The sequence below is a fragment of the Meles meles genome, chromosome 12, assembly GCF_922984935.1.
Source record: "Meles meles chromosome 12, mMelMel3.1 paternal haplotype, whole genome shotgun sequence".
Classification (NCBI taxonomy): Eukaryota; Metazoa; Chordata; class Mammalia; order Carnivora; family Mustelidae; genus Meles; species Meles meles.
The window spans coordinates 48,474,505-48,487,221 of record NC_060077.1 but is presented as its reverse complement, the minus strand read 5'-3'; the positions used below and the strand labels follow the sequence as shown (position 1 = coordinate 48,487,221).

General features: G+C 48.0%; 1 protein-coding gene across 2 annotated transcripts in view; it reads right to left on the bottom strand.

Annotated features, from left to right (window-relative positions):
* LAMA3 (laminin subunit alpha 3) overlaps positions 1 to 12,717 on the bottom strand; it is a 268,973-nt gene that overhangs the window by 93,055 nt on the left and 163,201 nt on the right. For both annotated transcript variants that reach the window (XM_046025313.1, XM_046025314.1), the window contains 3 exons: positions 11,500 to 11,615; positions 10,115 to 10,326; positions 8,918 to 9,122 (listed from right to left, as the gene is read on the bottom strand). In XM_046025313.1, coding sequence (XP_045881269.1) covers positions 8,918 to 9,122; positions 10,115 to 10,326; positions 11,500 to 11,615 — 533 coding nt within the window. The remainder of the gene's footprint in view (positions 1 to 8,917; positions 9,123 to 10,114; positions 10,327 to 11,499; positions 11,616 to 12,717) is intronic.

Below are 12,717 nucleotides of genomic sequence, written 5' to 3'. Positions count from 1 at the left end.
CGTGCCACAGGAGCCGCTCATATACGGAATGCCATGGGTAGACAAGGCTGAGAGGGGCCCCTGGAGCAAATGACCTGGACCCGGGCCTGGAAGGCAAGGACAGGCAGACAGGAGCCTATTTTTTTTTTTTATATTTTCACTTGAGTGAAAAAGAAAGGAACTGGAGCGTTTTGCAGGGAGGGCAGCTGCAGAAGCTGCTTGTGGAGACAAGGAGAAACGGAAGCAAAATCCTTCCTTGCCTCCTTATTTCAGAAGCCTGTGAGATGGTGGTGGCGGGAACAGTGGGCTGAGGGCGTGTGGCCATGTCGGTGACATGAGGCAAAGCTCTGGACCGCACTCTGCACACAAGCAGCAGCTGAGTGCCTAAGAGTGAATGAGAAAAAGCAAGAAACTGGGCAGAGTGCAAAGAGCAGGGGACCTGTGAGCTGACCCCAAGGGCCCCAGGTGGGACTGACAAGGAAGGGTTAACCAAAACACGGAGAATATAACATTGGGATTCCTGAGCACTGAGCATGTGAATCCTGGACAAAAACAAGCAACCAGAGGACTTTTTGGTGGTGCCATGACAACAGGGAATAAAAAGGAAACTTCTTCTGTAAAGTCTGGCTAAACATCTCTTAGAAACTAGCTAAAGTCAGCCTGACCGTGACACATTTCTCCAGAGAGATACTCTGCTGCCCGAAGAGCTGCCCTCCCTGAAAAGGCAAGGAGTCTCCCGCGGAAGCTGCCTGTAGGTGCGGAACAGCAGCGTCGGGGGGTGTGGGTCAAGACGATTCATCTCCAAGGCAATGGGCTCATGGCCAAGGCTTATGTAATAACACGTGTGCGTGTGTGGGTGCTCTCCATGTGGCACAGACAAGTAGAAAGTCAGGTGTTAGAGGGACTCTACCCTTTGCTCATTACGTATGGTGGGTCTCTTAATATCACACTCCCATCGACTCCAGTTGTCATCTAGAATCCAAAGTCTACCTTCTGCCTTCATTGATTTACTCAATAATCACCAAGTGTGGTAGGAGAAGCAGAGGGGAGGGGAAAAAGTAGAGTAAGTCGGTCTTGACTTTGGCACATTTCCACTGAGAACACAGGACACGGAGATATCGAAAGTGAGGTAATCACGTGAGAACCAGGATGGCTAGCTTGAGGCACTGAGATGTTGAAGATGTCCTTGTGGATTCACAGAAGGCTTCATGCCTTCTTGGGGTTTGTACTTTTCACACATAATCCTTGAAAGATACACAGAATGTGGGGGAAACAGTAGAGCGAGGAGGAGAACTGATGCCTGGAGAACTGAACATATGTAAAGTGTTTAGAGAAAGTACGAAAACCAAGCCAGAGAAGAAAGCTGCAAAAAGGCTTCAGGTAGGGTAGTAGGGGGCCATATGACCATGAAAGCTGGTCTTTATCCTGTCAGGGAGCTGAGACAGGTTCTTGTGCAGAGTAATGTGACAGAAGTGGCACCTGGGAGACTGGCACACAACAAGTGGTTCGTACCGCTTCCCCTGTCAGACCGGGACCCCTGATACATGAGGCACAGCACCCAAGCTAGACTCAGTGCTAGATATAGTTTGAGCAATAAAATATATTGTTATCTAACAAAACAGAATTTAAGGCAAAAATAAAAAATCACAGTAACTGAGAAAAATGTTTCATCCTAGCTAAAAAAAACACCAAGAAGATAAAATCATAAGCCTATATGCATTTATCAACACTGCCTCAAGTTCTGTAGACTAGATTAATAGTTCCATGTGTTAGTGCCAAAATTATGGGGAAAACAGATTTTTAAATCCCAGGGTAAACTGTGTACTTGGCATATTCCCTTTCAAGTAAGGAGCCGAAAAAAAGGGGGGTGGGGTGGGGACAAATGGAGAATGAGTGCATGAGTAAACCAGGAAAAGAAGGCCAGTTCGGAGAGCATGAAATCATTCAAAGATGAGAGGGTCAAAGAACTTAACCAAGGTAGCGGCAGAGAGCAGCCATGGAAAGAAAGGGGGAGAATACATACCCAGCCAGAAGTTGACACCTGATCAACTGTAGGGAAAAGGGGTTGATTCTTAGATGATACTGGGATTTCAGGCTTTGGGGACTAGGAAGGGACTGTCACCAGTAAGAATTAAAAAAAAAAAAAAAAGTCAAAGATGAAATGGTTTGAAAGGCAAGACAATGACATGGTTTCAACTATGGAATCGGAATTATGGAGTTGTACGGGCCCTTCAAGTTCATCAAATACTTCATTATACATGTGAGGGGACAGGTGTTCAAAGAGTTTAGGGGACTTGTCCGAGGTCCCTTAAGTAAAGCCAATAAAAGAACAGAGGTTGAATTGATTTGCAATGAAGATGGAATAAGCTAGCCATCGAGGGTCAGGACCAGAGCTCCGGATCTGGAATCATCCAGGAAGTGGGGGTGACTGAAGCCAGGAGAATGGGCAGGGCCCATTCCACATGAAGCCTGTGCAAACTCACACCACATATCCTCTCTGTCTGTGGGAGATGGAACCAGGGACATAGCCACAGAGCGATCATTCAGAGAGACACAGAGAAAGACGCTGGTGTTACAGAAGATGAAGGAAAACAGAAAATGGAGGTAAGAATTCTGAGCTCCATCCCTGTGGCAGGACCCTGTCCACCCTGCTCACCACCGTGGCCCAGTGTTCCCTGGCCCCTTCCACGCTGCCTGGAATTTACCGTTCCTATTAATCAGTGACACGCATCTGAAGAATTGCTTCTCCAAGTTGGTTCGGCTGATGGAACTATGCCTTTAGCTGGAAGCACTTCGTCCCAAGAAGGCCAAGTTTACGACCTTTTTGGGTATTTTATTTTTCCATCTAACACAAACATTGAGTAAATCTGTGGGGATTCATGGAGATAGGCATTCCTTTTGCTACTGCTATTCTGAAAAGGCACATTTGTACATGTGACTTTACTGAAAGATCCTGATGGAGCACCATCTCCTCCAGTTGATCTCAAAATAGCCTGAAAGGGGTGTGGCTCAGTGGGTTAAGCCTCTGCCTTCGGCTCAGATCATGATCCCAGGGTCCTGGGATGGAGCCCCGCATTGGGCTCTCTGCTCAGCAGGAAGCCTGCTTCCCCCTCTCTCTCTGCCTGCCTCTTTGCCTACTTGTGATCTCTGTCTGTCAAATAAATAAATAAAATCTTTAAAAAAAAATAGCCTGCAAGGGGTCAGCATCATGCTAGTTTTTTTAAAGCAGAGACGCCTGGCTCCTTGTATCTGTCAATGACTGACAAAATCTTCTGAGGATATGCTAACCCTTTTGTTGTTCACAGAATCTGATGACATAACCTTCCATTATTAAAAGCAAGGCAGGGGCACCTGGGTGGCTCAGTGGATTAAGCTGCTGCCTTTGGCTCAGGTCATGATCTCAGGGTCCTGGGATCGAGCCCCGCATCGGGCTCTCTGCTCCTGGGAGCCTGCTTCCTCCTCTCTCTCTGCCTGCCTCTCTGCCTACTTGTGATCTCTCTCTCTGTCAAATAAATAAAAAATAAAATCTTAAAAAAAAAAAAAAAGCAAGGCAAAGGTACATTTTCACTGGCTTTCTATCAGATTGAATTAGTGTTGCTATTAAAAACAAAAGCTTGATCAATATAAGCATCTTTAGGACTTCAATCTAGCACCGGAGAAAATAATGGACTTCTTGGCATTTGTACAATATAATTTTGCAATATTTTGCATGTCACAATCAGAGATTGAAGAGGAAACAGAACAGGATTTTAAATTTAGGTAGGAAGGTGGAGATAATTTTACCAAACATTTAATGGCTTAGGAAGCTGAGAGCCAGGAAGGCAGAGTAACTTGCTCAGTCTTCTAGCTAGTTTATGAAAAAGGTGAGTCGAGGACTCAGTTTTATGGCTCCAACCTAATTTATTCCCAATTGATTCTAAAATTATACCAGTTTTAATAAGGTAGAGATTGAGTATTATGGATTGCTACAATTATTTTCATAACTTATTTTAAGGTAGATTAATATTTTTAATAGTTTCATTTTCTTTTAATATGATAAACTTGAACACCTATAAACAGTGAAATAAAATTTGAAAATTCCAATTTTTAAGCTTTGTGATCTGTGACAATTTGTACGCCTACAAGACAGTCTGTTTTATCACTGAAAAAGGATATATTTTTCTTCTTGTTGCAAGTTCCAGGTTTCTTCGATTATTTCTTTCCCGTGAACTTTAGGTTCCTCCAAACACATTCTTCATTTTCATTAGGAAATTTCATTTGGGGGTGGGGGAAGGACATTCTTTCTTCTAATATTTTCTAAAGAAATAATCTTTTGGGTAATCAAAAGCCTTTTCAGCCTCAACAGTGGAATTAACATGAGCAATCTGTGTGATTTATAGCCATCGTAAACTGGAAATTCTTCTGAGATTATCTGTTAAAAGCCCTTTCATGACAAATCTACTTTGATCATGGAGAGGTAAGTCATCCCATCAGGTTATTATAGTCTCTTTGGCAACGTCAAGATAAACAATTTCAACTTTTGGTTTGGGCGTGATACAGGCCAATGAGATTCCTTTGCTGGTGTTTCCTTGGGTTTGGGCAAAACTGTGCAGCATGCCTTGGACCTGAGTTAGGGCTTTTCCAGTCAACCGAATTGTCATTGTTCTACGCAACTAGTGAATCATTGAACACTATGCAAAAAACCAATGATGTACTACATGTTGGCTAACTGAATTTAAATTTTGAAAAATGGGAAAAAATTGCCATTAGCTAGTGAAAGTTTGTTAAACACCTATAATTTCTACCCAAGATACTGTAGTAAACCTATTTATCTATCACAGATGGTACCTTGATGCATTTTTACAATTTTTAATGCATTCTTTTTTTAAGATTTTATTTATTTATTTGACAGAGATCACAAGTAGGCAGAGAGGCAGGCAGAGAGAGAGGGAAGCAGGTTCGCTGCTGAGCAGAGAGCCCGATGTGGGGCCGATCCCAGGACCCTGATATCATGACCTGAGCCGAAGGCAGAGGCTTAACCCACTGAGCCACCCAGGCGCCCTTTAATGCATTCTTGATTTCCCTTTTCTGTGGCGGCAGCAGCATTCGGAAACCACGTGTGAGGTTGTGTCTACAGCAACTTATTCTGTTGACCAGTTACTCCCTCTTAAAACTCTCCCATTATTTCTCAGACGGAGAATTCCTCTCTATCCCCTGCTTGAAAACTGTGTCTCCATCTCCTCGGCCCCTCTGCCTCTCGCAGTTAAAGGAAGGTACCCCCACAGAACCCACAGCTGCTGTTTCCTCCTATGTGTCCATGCCTCCTCCTTGGGGTCCTCCTCACTCTAACCAAGTCCCAAACTTCCATTCCAGCCTCAAGCTCTTCACTTGTATGTTCTGCTTGTAAAAGAAAAACCGAAGTAGACATTATGGAAGGACAGCGCTCTGTTGGTCTGCCTTGCCCTTATTTTTATGGCTTTGTGTTTATTTTAATTATATATGGGAGTGCTGTAATGTTTTCAGTATTTAGGGCTTTAAGTTGCTTCATGCAGATGTGACTGGGCAGCTATGGAATCCTGGGCTCCAGCCTCTGCCAGGACTCCCGGACCCACGTAATCTTTCCATGCGCGCTTGTTGGTCCTGCTTGCTGGTCCTCCTCTCTTGCTCTTCCCAGAGTTTTCATCCTCCAGGTGATGTATGGCTTATTCTGCTGTTCAAATGGAACCTGTCCCTTTGGCCTTTTTTTTTTTTTTTTAGATTTTATTTATTTGAGAGAGAGGGAGAGAGAGAGAGGGTGCACAAGCGGGGAGGGGAGGGGCAGAAACACAGAGAGAAGTGGACTCCCCAGTGAGCAGGGAGTCTGATGCAGGACTCGATCCCAGAACCTGAGATCATGACCTGAGTCAAAGGCAGGTGCTTAGGGCGCCTGGGTGGCTCAGTGGGTTAAGCCTCTGCCTTTGGCTCAGGTCATGATCCCAGGGTCCTGGGATTGAGCCCCGCATCAGGCTCTCTGCTCGGCGGGGAGCCTGCTTCCCTTCCTCTCTCTCTGTCTGCCTCTTTGCCTACTTGCGATCTCTGTCTGTCAAATAAAAAAATAAAATCTTAAAAAAAAAAAGCAGCTGCTTAACTGACTGAGCCACCCAGGAGCCACCTGTTTGTATGTGTTTTAGACAGAGGTACTGCTGACATGTTTCAACAGCAACAGACCGCTTGGCTGACTGTCTTTCAACTGTTGTTCTAACTCTCCCATGATCACCTTTTTAAACCCAAGATGGCAGACCTTGTTGGTGTTGCTGTCTTGGCTTCCTGGAGAGAAATATTCCATCCTCCTTATCCTTGTGGATGTTTCCATTGGGAGCCACACATTTTCTTTACAAATATGCTGGGCTCTGGTGTCAAATGTTTATGACCAGCTATCAGTGGGCTGTCTCTAAGAAGAGTCTGGTTTTTCAGAAAGGGAGACTGGCACCTCTGGGAACATGAAAAGGGAGAGGTCAGTGGTAAGGGAGTGATGGCAAATAATAGTGCACATTCCCTATTTGAGGGAGGAAGGCTCTGGACAGATAGAAAATAACAAAATGGAAATCATAGTGGGGCTATTAGCCTCCATACAGAAAGTGATAGAACCACTGAAAGAACACTGAAAGAACAGAGGGAAAAAAGCTCTGTGAAATGAAGAGGTCAGGAGAGGAGATGTCGAGAGGAATACCAAACAGCCCCGCTGAACTGAGGTGGTGTGGTGGTGTGATCGACCAAATCTATGAGATTCTGGTATTTGTTCAGCTACTGTTTCGGACCAAGGGTTCAAAGAGAGGGAATGGAGGCAATTTTCCCTGGGGAGGCAAACCTAGGTCAGCCAAGAAGTCACAGGATCACACACATCTTGTCTTTCTCTCTCCCTTCTGTAAAGTTGATTGCATCAAGATTGGCACAGACAGGGTCTCTTCGCTTCCCGAGCTCCTCCCCGCTCTGCCGCCACGAGCCAGTGAGCATCTCTCAGGCCCGGTGCAGCTCTGAGCTTACACAATCCTGCACATCTGTGCTCTGGGCCCAGGTGCCACTGTCCTCGGGAATAAGCTAGATGTTTCCATGGGCTCATGGGTGCCTTCCAGACCCAGTGTAGGATCTCCAGTAATGAACTAAGAGCCTGACTTCTGTTCAGAGAACAGCTTAAGCACTGGACAGAACAGAACCTAGTGTATGTTAACTTGTGGTGATGAAACAACTCTGGACATCACCTCAAAATCCTTCGTGCAAATCGCCTTCGGCGTCCGCTCACAGTCTGAGTGGGGTGAGCAACGGAGCTGACTCAAGGCGCGCTCACAGCTGTGGTTTGAAAGACTCGGAATCTTTCATGACTCACGTTGTCACTCAGCTTCCTTTCCTGTGGTACAAAGGGGCTGGGCGGCCCCCAGGCAGCAATTAAAGGTGTGGGGAAGGGTCCTTCCTTAGGAAAAGTGATCGTCGTCACTGTTACAGAGAGTTGAGTTTGGTCCCCAGAAAGGTATGTTTGAGTTCTAATCTCCAGTACCTGAGAAGGTGATCTGATTTGGAAAGAGGGTGTTTGCAGATATAATCAAGCGATGATGGGGTCATGCTGGCCTAAGGTGGGTCCTGATCCAGTCCAACTCATGTCCTTATGAAAAGAGACGCACACAGAGAGGAGGGCGCCATGTAAGGACCAAGACACGCCAGGCACATCCCTGTCACAGCGGAGCAGAGATTGGAGTGACGTGTCCACAAGCCAAGCAACTCCAAGGATTGCTGGCAACACGAGAAGGTAAGAGAAAAGCACGGAACAGATTCTCTCCCAGAGACCTGAGAAAGGGCACGGCACTGTCAACACCTTGATTTCAGGCTTTTGGCCTTTAGGACTATGAGAAAATAAATTTCTGTTGCTTTAAGTCACCCTGTTTGTGGTAATTTGTTACAGCAGCCACAGGAAATAAAGACAGCCGCCCTTGAGTTGGGGTCACAGAAGCCTGCTGCTGTCCCCACCCACCCACCAACGGCTGTCACACCCAGATTACCCACACAGACCCCAAAACATCTCCCCCCCATAGGTGGGGGAGCATAGGGTGGGCGGTGAGCCCTACACGCACTCCTGCCCACTGCCATACCGCCAGGGATGTGGAAGCTCTGGCTCAGAGTTCCGCCCCCATAACCCCCTCCCGACTCTTTCCAGCCACTTCTAGAAGAATGGATCCATCTGGCATCCCCTGGGGCCATTCCCCAGTCCTGCTGAGATCAGGCTCAGTACCTGCAATCATGCGACACTGGCCTCTAGCTCCCGACACAGAGCTCAACCCACAGAGCCAAAGCTCTTAGCAACGCAGTGTCTGTGGGAGATGACCTTTGCCACTGCCCCTTACCAGTCGTGCACGGGGCCTCTCAGTCAGTCCCAAGGGCAGCCTCACTCTCAGGTCAGGCTCTCCAGCGTATACTTTCCTCCCTCACCTGCCCCCCCCACCCCAACCCCCACCAAGACCTTAGCACCCCTTTGAGCTTGCCTGTCTGAGGGCAGCAGGCCTGAGGCCCTCAGACTTTGTTACACACTGTCCTCAACAAAAACACCAGCTACCCCTGAATGAAGACTTGGAGCCTAAACCTAAATACCAATGGATAGGTGCTCACCACACGGTGACACAATAGAAGAAAGGAAAACTTAATTATGCATACATATGGGACACGCGAGAACAATGCTGCAGTGCCTGGGAAGGCAGTTTATGGTCTCAGGTGCCTGGCATCCGCTTGCCCCGGCTCTGCCAGGCTACCCTGAGCCTGAGGGGCCCAGTTACCCCAACACCACAGCCCATCCAGGGTGGGGAGCTCCACCCTGAGGTGAGCACGGTGCCATCTTTGGACCTGGGAGACACAAGAAGGAATGGTGACTGGTGTGTGCAGAGGACACTTTCCTTTCCCATAATAGGACCTAACAGGTTAATCCTCCCGGGCTCACCTGCACTGCCCGTGGTCCCTGTTGCACTCTGGGGTGGTGACCCCAACTGTGCCTCTCCTGGAACAGTTGCAACCTTCACAGCCAGCCAGGGGGTGGAAGCTGAAGGAATGCATGTCACACGCCTCACACTGGGGCCGGACGGTGCGGGGAGGGCAGAGGCACTTCCCTGTCATCTCTTCACAGAGGCGTGGGCCACAGTTGCAAGCTGGCCGGATAATAAAGAGACACGGTGTAAGGGAGAGATGCCACCTGGCCTCTAGCAGATTTCCCCCACTGCCAGCATTTCCAGACGCTTCCAAGGGGCCTGGGAGAAACGTCTTGCTTTTTCTTCATTATGGCATTACTGAGTGCAGCTGATCTGAAAGGTATCTTTCTTGGGGCCTGGACCAACTATACCAAATGCTCACGGCACCCATAGTGTGGGAACGCTGACTGAGGCACAGCTGGACCCACTGGCACCAAGAGAGGAGCGTGAAGGAACTCACCCAGCCATAGTTACACGCCATTCTAATGAGACACCTCTCATCTGTCGGGGGCCTCTTCATACGGGCTCCCTGAACGGGCTCCATGTCAACTTAGCATGACGGAGCTCTAGGTGAGAGCATAAAGCAGCAGCAGGACCCTCATTAGGCAAGGGCTGGTCTCCAGGTGAAGACTCTGTTTGCACCACACACATACCCGTCGCTGCCACCCCATGGCATGTACTGACCCTGTGTCTCAGGCCACAGGATGGGTCTTTGATAAAAGTCCCCAGGCTTCCCATTCAGAAAGCACTAGGTGCCTGTGACCTTGGCTCTCCTCCTTTTTCAACTGAGTTTTGGTTAGGCTGCAAAAATTGAAGGGGCTTCCCCAAGGAAGAGGGATGGAGCTAATAGTTTGATGTTTAAGGCTCTTTAAACGCACCTGTTTTGCCAAGCACATGCTGTGAGTCACACAGCATGGGAAACACAAATGTTTATCTTCTAGAACCTACCTACTCAGACTGTACTCCATGGACCCCTATCATGGGCATCATCTGAGTGCTTAAGAGAAATGCAGACTCTGAGGCCCCCACCAAGGACTCCTGAGTCAGAATCTGCATTTTCACAAGATCCCCAGGTGAGTGTCCAGCAGAGTGAAATTCAAGAAGGCCCACCCTAGATGAGTGGCAGCCACCGGGACCAGAGACAACCTTGGATGCCCCTGACGTGCACTTACGTTTGCAATGTGGGAATCCATAGTAGCCCATTCGACAGCGGGTACACTGCCGCCCAATGACACTGGGCCGGCATGGGCACTGCCCACCCTCTGGGCTGCAGTGATGGCCAATGGCCCCAGTGGGGTGGCACTCACAAGGCAGTGCTCCCTTGTGGTAGAGGGCCACCAGGGACCTGGCGGAGTTCTTACAGAATCCAGAGGCTGTCTGGGGGCTGTGAAGACAAAAACAGCTCATGACATTATCCCAGGAGGCAATAAATCCCAACCTTCTCCTTCCCGCTTGCTCTGCCAACTGGTGTTTTGGGGGAGGGACCCTGGCTGTGAAGTCTGGGAAGAAATGAGAGACTACCCTATCCCTGGATTCACAGTCAGTGACAGTCAGCCTTCCTTCTACCCATCCACTCCAGAACACATCCCAGGACCGGTGGGTGGGGACTTTTGGTGGCTGAAATAAAAGGGTGAAAGTTCACCTATAGGATGAATTCTATGGTATGTGAATTATATCTCAATAAAGCGGTTACAAAAAAATTATACCTAGAGGTGTATGCACCAATAATAATAACAATGGGAGGAGGCAGTTGCAAAGTGTCTACTTTTATTGACTGTTGTTGTGTTAGAAGTTTTGCCTACATCTCACTTAACCTCACAACCATCCAACCAGTTACGCCTAAGCCTCATCTCATAGATAAGGCTTCTAGAAGTTAAGTGACCTGTCCAAGGCATCAGAGCTACCGAGTAGCCAAGCAGACATTCAAACCCGTAGCTGTTGGACTTCAGATCCTTTTCTCTTAATATTTTCTATGCAGGAGACTTCTGGCCCCTGGTGTCCCCTGGAGCTCCTGGGTCCCTCGGGAAACCTGCAAGAGGGCAGGTTGGGTCTCCAGAAGAGAAGAGCAGGAGCCCATACTCAGGACTGTCCTTAGTTCTTGGCATTCAAGGATCCAGGGAGAGGGGACAGGGAGATCCGTCTCTCTGTGATACTCCCCACTCAATCAGATGGCAAAGTAGAGGGAGAATCCAGGCTGATGTGTTTCCTGGTGGAGGGCACCCCACATGAGACCTTTTAGGAACCTGAGTTGGACAACAGGATGCAGCAAAGAGGCCAAGAAACACCTAGGCAACCCATGAATCCCAGCTCGGAGGGTGAACATTTGGCGGGATCGAAGCTGAGAACAGTAATCTTGCCCAAATGGGCAGCACAAGGTCTGGGGTAGGATGGTGTATGCAGAGGAAAAGCATCTCCCTCCCCAGACCCAGGATGCATTGCCACCCTGTGGATGGGCCCCAGGAGGAAGAAGACAGACCTGGGGGCCAGCCCCACCTTGGGTCTCGCTCTGAGTGTGAATGTGGGAGAGGCTGAGGAAGCTCCACAAAGTGATACTTACTCAATATAAAAACTGTTTCTTCCACAACTGTTGATAAACTCAAATGACTTGTCCACTGATTTTTTGTGAAGTCTTTGGTAGTCGTAATCCTCGGCAGGCACCACTAGAACACGGACCTAAAGGAAACCTGTCAGCATGGCTTTGGATTTCCAACAGCAGGGCACACCTATGGCTATTCATTGTAGTTTATCTTCACTATGAGCAGTGTTTTCTGTTGTGAAGCCCAAGACCACACGAAACAGGTCTTATGAGAAAAGAATCCCAAGAACTCCCCTAAGCCAGTGTTAAATGTGTAAGCCACATTCCTCTTAGAAATGGCGTGTGCTGGGGCAGACCCCTTGGAGCACCTGCTCAGAGAAGCTGCAGCCTCAAGTGCTCAGTGGGGACAGAACATCTAAGGGGTAATCAGGGCCTGTTAGAGGGCCAGGGCCCCATGTGGTCTATGCCTGGGATGACCCTGGATCACCAAAGGTCACATTTTGTATTTTTAAAGGTGAACAAACCAAAATGGCAGGACCAATGGGGAAAACTTACATCATGGCTTGCCCTGAAGCTTATATCATGTCAGATACTCTGTTATGAATAACTGCATCCCTAGTCTTTAAAAGTACTGCTCAGCTTTCTGTGCCTGTTTCAATCAGACTCTTCCAGTAACAAATGCTATAGGAAATTTCAAAAGTCTTTGTCAACGAGTCACCAACTTACAGCTTACAGAGAGCTCACTGCTCTCATGTTATTCAATCAGTAACAATTTGCCAAGCACTGTGTGCCAGGTAGTATCCTAGGCACAAGGCATACAAAATGCATAAAGTCAGGCCCCTGTCCCTAGGAAGATGGCCTCCTCAGAGAGAGAAGGAAGCATGAGCAAGAGACTAGAGGGTCACACAGCAGGGCTTAGACAATGCTACCTGTTTCCCTGACAGGCTTTACTGGCATTGAGTGACCATGATTCCATCAATCAAGGTAACAAACAGGGTAGGGGATACCTTGTGCAGGTAGCGGGCTTATGTTTGAGGGTCTCATGAGAGCCCCAGCTGGGCAGATATGCATTAGATGGTCCCATAGGGGTCCAGAGCTCAGAAAATATCAGAGATGAATTCAGCAATGTGGTGTCATTCCCACCAGAAGAGAGAACAGAACCTGGGGGTAAAGAGGATGTTATCCAAAGAGAAATGACAGAACAAGGGGGCTTAGGGTTACACCCGAGGGAACACCACC